Source organism: Cetorhinus maximus, chromosome 1 (genome assembly GCF_964194155.1).
Source record: "Cetorhinus maximus chromosome 1, sCetMax3.hap1.1, whole genome shotgun sequence".
In the NCBI taxonomy this organism is placed as follows: Eukaryota; Metazoa; Chordata; class Chondrichthyes; order Lamniformes; family Cetorhinidae; genus Cetorhinus; species Cetorhinus maximus.
In genome coordinates, this window is record NC_135879.1 from 244,359,537 (window position 1) to 244,377,222 (window position 17,686).

General features: G+C 47.0%; 1 protein-coding gene across 1 annotated transcript; it reads right to left on the bottom strand.

Annotated features, from left to right (window-relative positions):
- Nucleotides 1-493: 493 nt before the first annotated feature.
- Nucleotides 494-13,231, bottom strand: LOC144692695 (protease-associated domain-containing protein 1-like). Its single transcript, XM_078561815.1, has 5 exons — nt 13,083-13,231; nt 9,445-9,545; nt 4,434-4,543; nt 2,196-2,363; nt 494-751 (listed from the first exon to the last, which is right to left on the bottom strand). Exons 1-5 carry the CDS (start codon nt 13,147-13,149, stop codon nt 631-633), a joined length of 567 nt encoding a protein of 188 aa, XP_078417941.1. The 5' UTR covers nt 13,150-13,231; the 3' UTR covers nt 494-630.
- Nucleotides 13,232-17,686: the final 4,455 nt, after the last annotated feature.

Consider the following 17,686-nt stretch of genomic DNA (forward strand, 5'->3'; position numbering starts at 1 on the left):
CTCACATCCCCCCTCACCTTGAACTTATGTCCCCTTGTGACTGATCCTTCAACTAAGGGGGAACAGCTGCTCCCTATCCACCCTGTCCATGCCCCTTAATCTTGTACACCTCCATCAGGTCTCCCCTCAGTCTTCTCTGCTCCAACAAAAACAACCCAAGTCTATCCAACCTCTCTTCATAACTGAAATATTTCATCCCAGGCAACATCCTGGTGAATCTCCTCTGCACCCCCTCCAGTGCAGCTGGGGTTCTCTGTCCAGTGGCCCATGCAGGTATCAGGACAGGGTTTGATGATGCTCCTTAAGTAACCACCATCTGGGTTCACTTCCTGAAGAACAGATGAGTACTCGGGAGTGACCGTTCTCATGAACCCGGGTCCCCATAGGAGTGAGAGAAAATCAGGTGTGAAAATGGGTGAGTACTGGAGACCGATTATACTCCCCTGGGGAGTCGGTACCTATGGAGTGAGAGAAATAAAAACTGGGGAGGGGGTTAAAAGTGAACAGCAGATTCATTTATTAAATAAAAGTGTGAAACCACAAACATTACAAATACTTAATTTGATCAGGAGGGGATCTTCCGGGAAACGGGACTAGTGCAAATGGGCAGGTGGAGACCAGGGTCTGTGTTCACCAGAGAGCCCACGGCGGCTGTTTGAGCTGAAACGTCGGGATCCCACTCACGTTCACCGGTATGGAGATCACAGCCCACGGGAGGCCGTGTAACTCCAGCGATCGTCTGATCATGTACCTGCCCGACAGTGGGGAAAGAAAACAGAATCAATGCCCGAGTCACACTGCACAAAAACTGTACTTCCACTCGCGGTTGAAAGGCCGTTTCTATAAATGGGAACACCCAAAACTGCAGCCCAGTGACCTAAGCGACATTTCATCAAAAGACTCATTTTAGGGGTCATAGAACGATGCTGCACAGAAGAAGACCATTTGGCTCATCATGCCTTTGAAAAAAAACTATCCAACTAACCTCACTGCCCTGCTCTCTCTCCCATGGCTGCTCCTGTTTGTAGTGACTCCCACCAGGAGTTCTGCTATGTCGCACTCATGTCCTGTGCCATCCTCACACGTTCGGTGTTGCTTGTCTCTCCCCGTGGCCCTGTAACTTCCCCCTTCGAGTACTCTTGTCAATCTGGTCCAACTATTTCCACGACCCCGCTATTCCCGTCCCTCCAAGTGTTTATCCAACTCCCCTTTTGGATGTTGATTAAAATCTGCTTCCACCAGCCTTTCAGGCCGTGCATTCCAGATCACAGCAACTCGCTGTGTGTATAAAAAATAACATGCTACCTCTCTTTGCTTTTGCCAAAGACCTTAAATTACACCCTGCTATTAAACCAGTTCCTAGCTGGTGGGTTTTTTTTCCCACAACAATCCAACATCTTCATTGATCCCAGTTTTTTTTTTAATTTACAGATTATTTTGTTTCTACTGGATTTTCAAACTAGTTGGGGCGGAGGGGTGTGGGAGGTGTAAATATAGAGTCATAATGGTACGGAAGGAGGCTATTTGGTCCATCAAGTCCATGTCAAGCTCTCTGTAGAGTAATCCAGTCAGTCTCACTCCCCCACTACAGGTTTACTTCCCTCAAATGCCCATCTAAATTCCTTTCAAAATCATTCATTGTCTCTGCTTCCACCACCCTCGTACACAGCAGGATCCAAGTCATTACCAGGCACTGTGTAAAAAAAGGTCTTCCTCTCATCCCCCCTTGCATCTCTTGCCCAAAACCTTGCCCCCCTTAGGCCTTGTACCATCAACTAATGGGAAGAGCTTTGCTTTGTCTATCTTATCCAAACCTGCCATAACCCTGTACACCTCTATTAAATCTCCCCTCAATCCCCTTTGCTCCAAGGAGAACAACCCCAGCTTCTCCAGCCTCACCCTGTAGCTAAAATCCCTCATCCCTGGAACCATTCTAATAAATCTCCTCCACACCCTCTCAAGGATCTTCACATCCTTCCTCAAGTGACAGGGTGACCAGAACTGGATGTAATTCTCTATTTGTGGCCTAGCCAGAGCTTTATAAAGCTTCATCGTAACTCCCCTGCTTGACTTTACATGTTCTGCTTTACTAGTCCAGTTCCACGAGATTTTTTTTCCAAGAAGTTAGTGGAGATGTGAGCCCCAACGTGGATGAAGAAGATCTCACTGCCGGCCCAACTCAAACTCAAACTCACCCATCCTTCCCGAGGAGGAACAGTGCCGGGATGTCGCTGTCTCTGGACGTCCCATCCTGCACCATCTCGATGTATGAGCTGTCGTTGTCGTACATGTTGTCCGAGATGATCACTGCCCGGCCACCGTGCTCCTGAATAACCCGCGCTTTGGACAAGAACGAGCAGGCCCTGTGGGACACAGACACACACAAACACGTTTTGCTACTTCCCAATTGCTCCCCTCCCTTTGCGAAGGGCTGGCTCTCGCCCTGAGTGCAATTTCCCTGGGGTCCCCGAATCCCTTCAAAGCCTCAGGCAAGGGGACCAGGTCTTCATGCACGGCCTGGCCCTTCGACCATCACAACCGAGCCTGCCCCCCGATGTCCGCACGTGCACCCCTCGTGCAGCCGGGGTGACGGCACAGCGATTGGGGGTCTGATTTTCCCTATCTGCTCAGTGTGGCTTAACGTTACGTTAGGCCAAACCAGGCATGAACCCGCTCAGCCACCAGGGAGAGGAGCTGGTCAAAAGTGCTCAGGCACAGCATAACCAAAATCTTTCAAAGAACCAGGCTGAAGACTATTGTCCTGAAATACTGAGAGATTCGAAAACCATCCAATCAACGGAACAAGACTTTTAAATGATCTGATGGAAGTTGATAAAACCCGAACCAGCCAATTCGTTCAAGGTGACCATTAGGATTCCAGGGACACAAGTTAGAGATAAATAAACAAAACAAAAAATTGGAAGCTTTTCATTTGTATAGAGCCTCGACACACTAGGACATTCCAAAGTTCTTTACAATGCATTTCTTTTCCAGAATGGAACACAGCAGCCTATCTATGCACAGGAGGACCACATAAAAAGCAAATAAACAAGCGGCCAGTTAGCCTGTTTTTTTTTTATATAGTTAAGGGAGGAATGTTGGCCAGGAGATCTCATTGCTGTTTGTGGGATCTTACTGTGTGCAAATTGGCTGCCACCCTTGCCGTATTACAACAGTAGGGAGTTGGTTGGCAGTTGGGAGGTGGGAGACGGAGAGTAGGGCGAATGGATATGTACTCCAATTGGCTGGGTGTGACTGGTGATGTCCCCCAAGGAGCTGCACTAGGGCCTCAGCTTTTCACCATATTTCTCATTGAAGAGAGATAGACCCTCGCCTCCAAGTTTGCTGGTGACACCACGTTCACTGGCACTGTAAATAGTGTAGATAGGAGCAGAAAGTTGCAAAGGGATATTGATAAATTAAGTGAGTTGTCAAAAATGTGCCAGATGGAGTTCAATATGGGTGTGTATGACACCATCCACTTTGGGCCTAAGAAAGATGGATCAGAGTATTTTCCACAGGGTTAGAAGCTAACGGCTTTGGAGGATCAGAGAGATTTGAAGGTGCAAGTACAGACATCACTGCAAGTTAGTGGACAAGTACAAAAAATACTTCAAAAGTCTAAAGGGACGTAGGCCTTTAGCTCGAGGCTCCGGAATAGAAAGGAATGGAATCTATGCTACAGAGTTCTGTTGTGACATCAATTGAAGGAATGTATTCGGTTCTGAGTACAGCGCTTCAGGGAGGATGTATTGGCCTTGGAGTGGGTGCAGCACAGACTCACCAGGGTGATACAAGGCTAAAAGAGTTAAATTATAAAGGACAGGCTGCATAGACGAGGCCTGTATTCCATTGGGTATAGAAGATTAAGGGGTGATTTGATTGAAGTGTTTAAGATCATTATAATGAGTAGGTAGGACAGATAAGAAAGAAACTGCTTCCTGGTGGTGGGCAGTCCCGAGCGAGTTTAAAATTCAAGCCAGGCCGTTCAGGGGGTGATGTCGGGAAGCACTTCCTCACACAAAGGGGAGTGGAAATCTGGAACTCTCTCCCTCAGAAAGCAGGTGATGCAGGGGGTCAATCGGAAATTCCTAAACTGAGATGAATAGATTTTTGTTGGGTAGAGGTCCAGAATGAAGGCATGTAGAGTGGAATTAAGATACAGATCAGTCATGATAATGAATGGCGCAGCAGGCTCGAAGGGCCGAATGGCCTACTCCTGCTCCTATATTTTATGTTTCTAGGATCTGTTGGATAGCAGAACAGACTCAAGGGGTGGAATGACCTCCTCCTGTTCCCATGTTTCTAACTGCAACGATGCTTCAAAGTACCTCACTGGTTCTAAAGTGTGTTGGAACACTTGAGTTTGGGAAAGGTGCGTGAAATGCAGGTCTTTACTCTAGACTGGAGCTGACTGAGCTGTTAAAACTTACCCGCGCTCCACCAAGGCAATCTGATCCTGAATGAAAGCTCCGTTGTTTAAGTCACTGCAGGCGTGGGATGGATCAGCAGGAACCAGATAGATCTGCTCATATCTCGTGTGCTGCATAAAGAAATGCAAAGTCAATATTCTAACCAGTTTTCTCAGTCTTCCATGGGGATGTGGGCATTGCTGGCAACACCAACATTTCTTGTCTAATCCCAAATGGCTCAACTTTTCCATAACAGTGTGGTACAGCTGAGCATCTCGCTAGACCACTTCAGAGGGCAGTTAAGAGTCAACCCGTGGGTCTAGAGTGAGGCCAGACTAGGTAAGGACACCAGATTGCCTCCCCTAATCAATGATAGTTCCATGGTTACCATGGAAGTCAGTCTCACCTCACCTCGGGAGTTCAGCTCTTTTGTCCATGTTTGAACCAAGACTGTAATGAGGTCAGGAGCCTGGGTGGCCCTAGCAGAAGCCAAACTGGGCGTCAGTGAGCAGGTTATTGCTAAGCCAAGTGCTGCTTGATAGTACCGTTGATGACCCCTTCCGAATATATTAATGACTTGGGTGAAGGGACCAACTGTATTGTAGCCAAATTTTCTGATGATACAAAGATGGGAAGGAAAGCAAATTTATGAAGGGAATACCAAGGGGCTGCAAAGGAGTACGGATAGGTTAAGTGAGTATGCAAAACGTTGGCAGATGGAATATAATGTGAGGAAATGTGAGGTTGTCCATTTTGGCTGGAAGAATAGAAAAGTAGAGCATTATTTAAAAGGAGAGAGAATGCAGAATGCTGCGGTACAAAGGGACCCAGTGTCTTTGTACATAAATCACAAAAGGTCAGCATGCAGGTACAGCAAGTAATTAGGAAGGCAGCTGGAATGTTGGCCTTTATTGCAAAGGGGTTGGAATGATGAAGATTATCAACATCAAGTGGCACCTACTCAGCAATAACCTGCTCCCTGACACTCAATTTCTGATCAGCCAGGGCAACTCGGCTCCTATCCTCATTACAGCCTTGATCCAAACATGGACAAAAGAGCTGAACTCCAGAAGTGAGGTGAGAGTGAGGAGAGCCCTTGACATCAAGGCAGCATTTGACTGAGTGTGGCATCAAGGAGCCCTAACAAAACTGAAGTCAATGGCAATCAGGGGGAAAACTCTCCACTGGTTCAAGTAATGCCTAGCACAAAGGAAGATGGTTGTGATTCTTGGAGGTCCCAACTTCAGCTTTTTAAAAATTTGATTAATGGGATGTTGGCATCGCTGGCTGGGCCAGCATTTCTTGCCCATCCCTAATTGCCCTTGAGAAGGTGGTGGTGAGCTGTCTTCTTGAACCGCTGCATCAACATGCTGTAGGTACACCCACAGTGCTGTTAGGGAGGGAGTTCCAGGATTTTGACCCAGCAACAGTGAAGGAACGGTGATATATTTCCAAGTCAGCATGGTGAGTGGTTTAGAGGGAAACTTTCAGGTGGTGGTGTTCCCATCTGTCTGCTGCCCTTGTCCTTCTAGGTGGTAGTGGTCGTGGGTTTGGAAGGCGCTGTGTAAGCAGCCTTGGTGAATTCCTGCAGTGCATCTTGTTGATGGTACACACTGCTGCTACTGTGCATCAGTGAGTGGAGTGAGTGGATGTTTGTGGATGTGGTGCCAATCAAGAGGGCTGCTTTTTCCTGGATGGTGTCAAGCTTCTCGAGTGTTGTTGGAGCTGCACTCATCCAGGAAAGTGGGGAGTATTCCATCACACTCCTGACTTGTGCCTTGTAGATGGTGGACAGACTTTAGGGAGTCAGGAGGTGAGTTACTCGCTGCAGAATTCCTAGCCTCTGACCTGGTCTTGTAGCCACAGTATTTATATGGCTAGTCCAGTTCAGTTTCTGGTCAATGGTAACCCCCATGATATTTCATCAATGACCTTCCTTCCATCATAAGGTCAGAAGTGGGGATGTTCACTGATGATTGCACAATGTTCAGTATCATTCATGACTCTTCAGATACTGAAGCAGTCCATGTCCAAATGCAGTAAGACCTGGACAACAATCAGGGTTGGGGTGATAAGTGGCAAGTAACATTCGCACCACACAAGTATCAGGCAATGACCATCTCCAATAAGGAAGAATCTAACCATCTCCCCTTCATTAGAGAAAAAGAACTGAGCAAATTATCGGGATTAAAGGGTGACAAGTCCCCAGGACCTGATGGCTGACATCCCAGAGTCTTAAAGGAAGTGGCAGAACAGAGAGTGGATGCATTGGTAATAATATTCCAAAATTCCCTGGCTTCTGGAAAGGTTCCAAAGGGATGGAAAAATGCTAATATATATCGCCCTTATTCAAAAAGGGGTGGGGGGGGGTTGGCAGAAAGTTGGAAATTATAGGCCAGTTAGTTTACCATCTGTCGTTGGGAAATTGTTGGAATTCATTATTAAGGAAGTAGTAATGGGGCATTTGGAAAGTCAGAATGCAATCCATCAGAGTCAGCATGGTTTTATGAAGAGTAAATCGTGTTTGACTAATTTGCTAGAGTTCATTGAAGATGTGACAAGCAAAGTGGATAATGGGGATCCTGTAGATGTAGTATATGTGGACTTCCAGATGGCCTTTGATAAGGTGCCGCACAAAAGATTAATACACAACATCACATGGAGCTAGGGGTAATATATTAGCTTGGATTGGTTAACCAACAGAAAGCAGAGAGTTGGGTCTTTTTCTGGATGGCAAGCTGTAACTTGTGGGGTGCCACAGGGTTCGGTCCTTGGCCCCCAACTATTTACAATCTATATTAATGACTTGGATTCAGGGGTAGAAGGTACTATAGCTAAATTTGCAGGTGTCACCAAAATAGGTGGGAAAGTAAGTTGCAATGAAGAAATAAGAAATTTACAAATGGGTATGGACAGGTTAGGTGAATGGGCCAAAATTTGGCAGATGGAGTTCAACGTGGATAAGTGTGAGGTTGTCCATTTTGGTTGGAAGAATAAAAAGGCAACTTATTATTTAAATGAAGAGAAACTTCAGAATGCTTCAGTGCAGAGGGATCTGGGTGTCCTCGTGCATGAATCGCTGAAAGCTAGTATGCAGGTACAGCAGATAATAAGGAAGGCAAATGGAATTTTGGCATTTATTGCTAAAGGAATAGAGTATGAAAATAGGGAAGTGTTGTTGCAACCGTACAAGGCATTGGTGAGACTGCACCTGGAGTATCGTGCACAGTTTTGGTCCCCTTACTTGAGGAAGGATGTAGTTGCATTGGAGGTGGTTCAGAGGAGGTTCACTAGATTGATTCCAGAGATCCGGGGCTTGTCTTATGAGGAGAGATTGAGCAGTTTAGGCCTATACTCGCTAGAGTTTAGAAGGATGAGAGGAGATCTAATTGAGATACAGAAGATGCTAAAGGGGATAGACAAAGTAGACGTGGAGCGGATGTTTCCCCTTGTGGGGCATTCTAGAACGAGGCGCCATAGTTTTAGGCTAAGGGGTGGTGGATTTAAATCAGAGATGAGGAGGAATTACTTTTCTCAAAGGGTCGTGAATCTGTGGAATTCACTACCTCAGAGTGCAGTGGATGCCGGGACGCTGAATAAATTTAAGGAGGAGATAGACAGATTTTTAATAAGTAACAGGTTGAAAGATTATGGGGAGAGGATGGGAAATTGGAGTTGAGGCCGAAATGAGCTCAGCCATGATCGTATTGAATGGCGGGGCAGGCTCGATGGACTGAATATCCTACTGCTCCTATTTCTTATCAGCGCAGGAAGAGGAGGGGGGTGGATTCTATTTTTGAACATCCTGCAGAAGCCCACTGCAGCAATGGCCTCCACCTTCATTGGCAGAAAACTGCAGGAACTTCTAGGTTCTGTCTCCAGCTTCCCCATGCTTCTGCCTGAGCTACTGTGCCTGGATGAGGCATAGGTCAAGCTGCCTCATGATTCCCCATTCCCTCAGGGCAAAGCAGCCTGCTTGATTGGAACACCCTCCACAAACATTCACTTCCTCCACAAACATTCATTCCCTCCACAGTAGCAGCAGTGTGCACCATCTACACGATGCACTGCAGGAATTCACCAAGGCTCCTTCGACAGCGCCTTCCAAACCCATGACCGCTCCCATCTAGAAGGACAAGGGCAGCAGATACATGGGAACACCACCGCCTGGAAGTTCCCTTCCAAGTCACTCACCATCCTGACTTGGAAATATTTCACCGTTCCTTCACTGTCGCTGGGTCAAAATCCTGGAACTCCCTCCCTAACAGCACTGTGGGTGTACCTACACCACAGGGATTGCAGTGGTTCAAGAAGATGGCTCACCACCACCTTCTCAAGGGTAATTAGGAATGGGCAATTAATGCCAGCCTAGCCAACCAAAAAAAGTCACATACTCGTTAGGCAGGGGCATGAGAGCACCTTCGGCACAATCTAGCCCCCTCGACAGCCTTACCTCTGCTCAGCATTCTCAACACTCCCTAAAGCAGTGCAACAGGGACCTCACTCTAGGGACCTGAGCACATAATCAAGGCTTACACTACAGGACAGTACTGAAGGAGTACTGCACTGTCGAGTGCTGTCTGTCAGATCGGATGTTGAACTGAGACCCTATTTGCCATGTTGGGTAGATGCAAATGATTCTGTGGCCTCTACTGGAAGGGCAAAGGCGATCTCCCCAATACCCTGACCAATATTTATCCCTCAAGCAACTTCACAAAAAAAATGATCTGGTCATTATCCTATTGCTGTTTGTGGGGTCATGCTTTGTGCAAATTGGCTGCCACATTGCCTACATTACAACAGTGACTATGCTTCAAAAAGTACTTCACTGCCTACGAAGTGCTTTGGGACATCCTGAGGGCTCAAAAGTCGCTACGCAAATGGAAACTGTTTCTTTCCTTCTCTGATGAACTCAAGAAATGAGAAGACCAACATTGTTCACGTGACCTACGCTCCTTGTTACGTTGGAAGGGGCTGAATCAGCAGGGGTCTAGAGAACCACAGCATGATTGAAAAACTAGCTGGTACTTACAAAAATACCACCAAAGTCCTTGGCCAGATTCGTCTGAAAGATGTAGCTTATGTCTCCAGGACTGAGAACTTGGAAATACAAATATTCATTAACTCCTAGACCTGTTTCAAAGGTTTAAAAAGATATACATTAAACATGGGAAAAGGGTATCGATTGCCACAATCCATTGATAAGAGTATTTGAATGTTGCTGAAAAGAGAGACATGTTGCCGAAGATTTTCGTCTTGCACTCATCAGGACAAACACAAGCAACTCTATCCACCGCAACCTTCTCCATGACAACGCCTCAGCTAATCAGAGAAGACTTGCCAACCATTTCTCAGATTCTTGCTATTTGAAAAGTACTTTTTCTTTTAATTTTTGCTGAAAAGAGAGACATGTCGTCGAAGATTTTCATCTTGTACTCATCAGGACAAATGCAAGAATGCCAAATTTCAAACGATCACAACAATTTATACTACAGGAGAAAAAGGTGCTGATTGGTTGGAAAGTCAACTCCGATTGGCCAAGGCATTGCCATGGAAAAGCAATAGGCTCCCCAAGCTCCCGGGTAATTCAAAAAAGATGCAAGGCTTGAGTGTATTCCTTCTGTTTGCAGAGAACAGGTCCCTACATATGAATATAGAGTATTATAATGATATTATATATATTATAATGATACACATATATGTTATATATCAATATATTATATTAATATCATAATGATAGCGTATTCCAGTTTAAATAGATTTGGGTAGGATCAGCGAACAGGAGTTTACAACTATCATGGATACCCCTTGACCCTGCTCCATGGCTAAACCTTCGATATTAATCACAGATAAGGCCGTCTCCGATTACTTCTCTATAGAGATCTCCCTCCGTATTCCCCTTCCACGCCTCAACCCTACCTCCTTCTTGTACCCGCCCCTAGAAAAAAAACTGCACCCAATTCACCTCCAAAATCTCAGTTGTCTAGCCTTTCACCATGATATCTCTGCAGCTACCAATCTGCTCAATCCTCCACCCTCGACATCTTAGTACCCAATAAAACCATTGCTCTCTCACACGGGGGCCATTCCCCATAAGGCCCTCATCTCCACTCCATTGAGTCCAAGGGATGCAGGCTTAAAAGGATACTGTGTTCAAATGATTTAGCCAACCACTGACAGATCTGACCGGACCACATTAAACATTGTCATGTACTACTCTCATCTACTAAAACTGTTCACTAACCCAGGATCATCCTGGGATGCAAAAATAGCCCCTGGTTTCTTTTCTCTACTGCAGTCCGTCTTCTTAAACCCCTGTCCCCACCCCCTCTACCCTTAACTCCAACAATAAGTGTGAGGAGCTCATGGGTTTCTTTGTCACCAAGATTGAGACAATCCGATCGGCTGCCTCTGCCTCATTCCTCCCTTCCATTAGTCCGCCTGGCCAAATTTCCTTTAATTCTTCCCCCTGCCCTAGCCCTGAACTCACATCTTTCTCTAGTTCCTCTCCTATCTCCCCTCATGCCCTCTCCGAGGTCATCTTGTCCATGAGACCCACCTCCTGATCTCTTGATCCTATTCCCATTAAACTGCTGACCACCCAACTTCCCCTCCCAGCTCCCATGTTAGCTGATGATGTTAAATTGTTCTCTCTCCTCAGGTGCTGTCCCTCTTTCCTTCTGCCTTCTCACGTTCCTCAAAACATTTCTTCCAGGTGCAACAGCGGTTTCCACGTACTTATTTCAATTTATTACGCTCTATTCGATAGTCACAACGTGATCAGTTCTACACTGGGCAGACCAAAGGCAGACTGGGTGACCGCTTTGTGGTACACCTCCGTTCAGTTTGCAAACATGACCCCCAAGCCTTCTAATTAATTTTAATACTCCACTTTGCTCTCACACTAGCCTCTCTACCCTTGATCTCCTGCAGTGTTTCAATCAAGCTCATTGCAAACTCGAGGGACATCATCTCAACTTTCTGTTAGGCACTCTACACCCTTCCGGGTTCAACACTGAGTTCAACAATTCAACAGACCGTAACCTCTGCCCCAGTTTTGGTTCCTTTTTCTTTGCAGGTTTTGTTTTTCACCCACTTATGCTTTTGGATGGCAGCTGTTTTATCGTTCTACCATCCTCCCTTCATCTAAACATATCTTTTTAGTTTCTAACTTTTATCAGTTCCGACAAAAGATCACTAACCTGTCATGTTAATTCCAATTTTCCCTTCACAGAAGCTGACTGACCCGCTGAGCACTTAGAGCATTTTCCGTTTTTTTATTTCGCTCCTGAAAAGGTCTGGCTCTGACTTTAGGAACGTGGGACTCTGGAGTAGGAGGAGGCCATTCGGCCCTTCAGCCTGCTCCGCCCATTCAACAAGATCAACTCCTTTGTTGATCAAGAATCTGTCTCACTCAACCTGCAATGACCCAGCCTCCACTGCTCTCTGGGGAAGAGAATTCCATAGGCTAACGACCCTGAGAGAAACGTCTCAAAAGGGAGACCTCTTATTCTTTAAGCCGTGTCCCCTAGATCTAATCTCTCCCCAAGAGATTGCCAGTGGTTTCCATGTACTTCTTTCAATTTATTACACTCTATTCGATATTCACAATGTGATCAGTTCTACACTGAGCAGACCAAAGGCAGACTGGGTGACTGCTTTGTGGTACACCTCTGTTCAGTTTGCAAACATGAACCCCACCCCCACCCCCCCCCAACCCCCACACCCACCCCCCCCCAACCCCCACACCCACCACCCCCCCAACCCCCACACCCACCACCCCCCCAACCCCCACACCACCCCCCCACCCCCCCACACCACCCCCCCACCCCCCCACACCCCTCCAACCCCCTCACTCCCACACCCCCCAACCCCCCCTCACCCTCACCTCCCCCCACCCCCCCACCCTCCCTCACCCCCCCCACACCCCCTCACCCCCCCCCACACCCCCCACCCCACCCTCACCCCCCCACCCCACCCTCACCCCCCCACCCCACCCTCACCCCCCCCACCCCACCCCCCCCACCCCACCCACCCCACCCCCCCCACCCCCCTCACCCCCCCACCCCACCCTCCTCACCCCCCCTCACCCACCCCACCCTCACCCCCCCCACCCCACCCTCACCCCCCCACTCACCCTCACCCCCACCACCCTCACCCCCCCCTCACCCCCTCACACCCCCCCCCCCCCTCTTCAGGGTCTTATCCGGTTCAATAAAAGATTATGGCTTTGTCTGCTAACCCTGCACACCCCCCCCACCCCCCCCACCCCCAGCCAGCAGAAATCCTAGGGATGACCACAGCAACAGGAGGTCATTCAAGCCAGTGGAGCTTGTGCACCAAATGGTGCCACGGATTCCTCTAGATCCACCTGAGAGAGGGGAGAGGCGGCACCTCTGACAGTGCAGCACTCCCTCAGCACTGCACTGGGTGGGGGGTGGGTTTGTGCTGGGAGTGGGACTGGAACCTGCTGCCTCCCTTTGCCTCAGGGTCCAGTGGGGAGGGGGGTGTGGGGGGGGGGGGAGCTGTCAGACTCAGGGCTTTGGCCAGATGGACCTGGCAATGGGTTTCCTCCCCTGCCCCCCAGGCCTCGCCCCCCGCAGGCCTCCCCCCCCCAGGCCCCCCCCGGGCGGGTTTAGCCGGGGTGACCTCTCCAATGCACGAACTCACCTGCAATGACCAGTGTCCGCTGCAGCAGGAGGAGAGACACCCAGCAGCCGGACACCAGCGGCCCCATCCTCCCTCCTGCAGCCGCTGCCCATCAAACCGCCCGGGGGGGGTGGTGTCCGCCGGGGAGAGTGTGTGTGTGTGTGTGTGGGGGGGGCCGGGGGGGGAAAGGCCGCTCCGCATTGGCTCAATCCGCACCGTCCGCCTACTCCCATTGGCCACCACGCCCTGTCAATCAGTCGCCTCACGCGCCAGCCCCACACCTCTCCCCCTCCTCATTGGGCAACCCGGAAGAAAGCTGCTTCTCTATTGGCAGCAGCAACTGTCAATCAGCAGAGCCCCACAGCCGCTTTCCCCCCGCCCCCCCCCCCGCTCTCCAGTGCCGGGCCATGGATTGCATTTCGATTGGTTCCAACACACCAGGACTGCAGCACTCTCTGTTCCTATTGGTTAGTAAAACCGTCAATCACAACGGCGCATTCCTAATGGGCTGCATCGGTTGTCAGTCACATGAGAAGCACCCGCCCCTTCCACTGTCTCCTCCAGTATTCAGGGACTGGCCTTGACCTCCCCACCTCCCCCCCCCCCGACACAGCTCCTACCCCACAACACAGCTCCTACCCCCTAACACTGAGCAAACAGAGGCTGAAACAAAGAACTTGCATTTCTAAATACAAACCAGGAGCTGGCATGGACAAGACGGGCCGAATGGCCTCCTTCTGTGCTGTAACTTTTCTATGGTTCTATGGAGTAAGGCCACTCGGCCCCTCGAGCCTGCTCCGCCCTTCGACAAGATGACCCGATTGTAACCCCATCAACCCCACATTCCTGCCTAACCCCCGATAACCTTTCACCCCCCTTGTTAATGAAGAATCTATCTAGCTCTGCCTTAAAAATATTCAAACTCCCGCCGCCATTTCAGGAAGAGAGTTCCAAAGACTCACTACCCCACTGAGAGAAAGAATTTCTCCTCATCTCTGTCTTAAATGAGTGACCTCTTCTTATTAAACCGTGACCCCTAGTTCGAGATTCTCCCACAAGAGAATCCCACATCTTCCTCGGGTTTTTATATGTTTTAAGCAAGTCACATTTTACTCTTTTAAATTCCACAAGCCTAACCTGTCCAACCTTTCCTCATAAGACCAACCCGCCCATTCCAAGTATTAGCCTTGAAAACCTTCTCTGAACTGCTTCTAACGCATTTACATCCTTCCTTAAATAAGCAGACCAATCCTCTACACGGTGCTCCAGATGTGGTCTCTGAAGAAGGATCATGCAGACTCGAAACGTTAACTTTGTTTTTCTACCTCCACAGAGACTGACAGACCTGCTGAGTTTTTCCAGCATTTTCTGTTTTTGTTTCAGATTTGCAGCATCCGCAGTATTTTGCTCTTATCTGCTGTTGTTGTGGTCTCACCAATGCCTTGTACAATTGAAGCATAATCTAAAATTGAAGCATAACCTCCCTGCTTTGGTATTCAATTCCCCACACAATAAACGATAACATTCTATGTGCTTTCCTAATTACTTGCTGTACCTGAATACTAGCCTTTTGTGATTCATGCACCAGAACACCCAGATCCCTCTGCATCTCAGAGCTCTGAAATCTCTCACCATTTTGATAATATGCTTCTTTTTTATTCTTCCTGACAAGATGGACAATTTCGCATTTCCCCACATTATACTACATTTGCCAGATCTTTGCCCACTCACTTAACCTATCTATATCGCTTTGTAACCTCCTTATGTCCTCTTTGCAACTTCCTTTCCTACCTATCTTTGTGTCATCAGCAAATTTAGCAACCACACTTTCGGTCCATTCATCCAAGTCATTTATATAAATTGTAAAAAGTTGAGGCCCCAGCACTGATCCCTGTGGCATACCACTCGTCACATCCTGCCAATCAGAAAATGATCCATTTATGCCAACTCTCTGTTTCCAGTTAGCTAGCCAATCTTCTATCCATGCCACTCTGTTACACCCTACACCATGTGCCTTTATTTTCCACTTTGATGTGGCACTTTATCAAATGCATTCTGGAAATCTAAGTACAGTACATCCACCAGTTCCCCTTTATCCACAGCACACATGACTCCTTCAAAGAACTCCAATAACTTAGTTAAACATGGCTTCCCTTTCACAAAACCATGTTGACTCTGCCTAATTATCTTGATTTTTTTCTAAGTGCCCTGCTATTACATTTTTTGTAATAGTTTCTAACACTTTCCCTATGACAGATGTTAAGCTAACTGGCCTGTAGTTTCTGGTTTTCTGTCTCCCTCCCTTTTTGAATCAAGGAGTTATATTCGCTATTTTCCAATCCTTATGTTTATTCGTTCATAGGATGTGGGCATCGCTGGCTAGGCCAGCATTTATTGCCCATCCCTACTTACCCTCGTTCAGAGGGCATTTAAGAGTCAACCATATTGCTGTGGGTCTGGAGTCACATGTAGGCCAGACCAGATAAGGATGGCAGATTTCCTTCCCTAAAGGATAGTAGTGAACCAGATGGGTTTTTATGACAATTGCCACAACTCACTGGGGATAGTGCGCTGCAATATCAAGCCCCACTGCTCTCTGAGCCGTGACAAATGTGAAAAGTTTGATCAAACCATCTAACTGTTTACTTTAGGCTAACTGAATACTCACACCAGGTTTGTAAACTTAATAAGTAAATAATTGTTTATTGAACAAATTGTCTTTAACCAGTGGCAAAAGAAAGAAATATGAACTGCTAATTTCTAACTCTATAACTAAACTCTACCCCTTCTTAAGTTCCTATAACGCATACAAGACATATAAGAAACACAAAAACATGGATTTTAGGGGTGGTTCAATAGCACCAATTCCGGAGTACACGATTGGATGGGTTGATTTTGATCGATGTCTTCCAAATTCCTTTCAGTTCTTTGTTGATGACACGCGGTGGTCTTCCAGCACTTTCCAGTCTTTATTTCTCTGGTTGAGCACTTGCCTTTCCATGTCTCTAACAGTGACTTTCCCCTTTGCCTCTTGACAGGGGTTTTCAGAGAGTGAGCCGGTTATAGAGATATGAGGAAAAAAAAGCCAGCTAGTTATTATTGTAGAATTACTGGGATCTTACACACACTGGAGAGAGAGGTTTTAGGTCTTTTTTCCTTTCAGGCTAGGCGCTATTCTGCTGCACTGCTCTCACACACAAACCCTGTTTACCTGGTCAGGAGCCAATTAAAACATTGTTGCCAGACAGTTCCCCATTAGACCAGACTCTTCCTTGGCACCATTCTGTCTTTCATTGCACACTCAGTTCCAGGGCAGCAACATTGTATATGTCGCTCACATTGTTTCAGTAGATATGTCCTTCAAACTGCAGCCATTGTAATTTTAATCCACAGTCCAACAGAAATAAAAAGCTATGTTCTTTACACAATCGGCAACAGAACCTTCCCCGAATCCAGTGAATTTTGGAAAACTTAAAACCAATTCATCAACTATCTCATTAGCTACTTATTTTAAGGCCCCAGGATGAAGTCCATCAGGATTCTTGGACTTGTCACCCTGCAGCTCCAACAATTTGCTCAATACCACTTCCCTGGTGATTGTAATTTTCTTGATTTCCTCCCTCCCTCCCATTTCCTGACTTACAGCTATTTCCGGGATGTTAGTTGTATCCTCTATAGTGAAGACTGATGCAAAATACCTGTTCAATTCGCCTGCCATCTCCTATTTTCCATTATTAATTCCCCAGACTCACTTTCTATAGGACCAATGCTCACTTTGTTAACCCTTTTCTTATTTGAATAGAAACTCTTACTCTCTGCTTTTATATTTCTAGCTAACTTTCTCTCGTACTGCAATTTTTCCCTCCTTATTAATCTTTTCTTTGCTGTTCTTTATATTCAGTCCAGTCTTCTGACCTGTCGTTGCCCCTTATGCTTTTTCTTTAAGTTTGGTACTATCTTTAACCTTTCCAGTTAACCATGGATGGTGGGTCAGCCCCTTGGAATTTTTCTTTCTTACTGGAATTTATCTATTCTGTGTATTCTGAAATATCCCTTTAAATGTCTGCCGCTACATCTCTATTGACCCAACCCTTAACCTCATTTGCCAGTTCACTTTAGATAGTTCAGCTTCATGCTCTCATAATTGCCCTTATTTAAGTTTTGCCCTTATTTAAGTTTAAAACGCTAGCCTCCTTTCTCTCAAACTAATGTAAAATTCAATTATATTATGATCACTGCTACCTAGGGGCACCTTCACTATGAGGTAAGGAGGTGTCAGCTGTGGCTCAGTTCATAGCACCCTTGCCTTTGAATCAGAGGGTTGTGGGTTCATGTCCCACTCCTGGAAACCAAGAACTGTGATTGTACTTGAAAGAGTTGCAATCTGTGACTGTTGATAACTCAAAAGAGTTTCACTATGAGGTAATTAATTAATCCTATTCTATAGCACCTTTCCCAACCTCAGGACACCCCAAAAGCACATAATAGCCAATGAAGAACATTTTTGAAGTGTAGTCACTGTGGTAATGTAGGAAATGCAGCAGCCAATTAGAGCACACATAGGCAGAACGGCTGCAGGATGATGACTACCCTGATTGGATCATAATTGCTCGCTGTGTATTGCG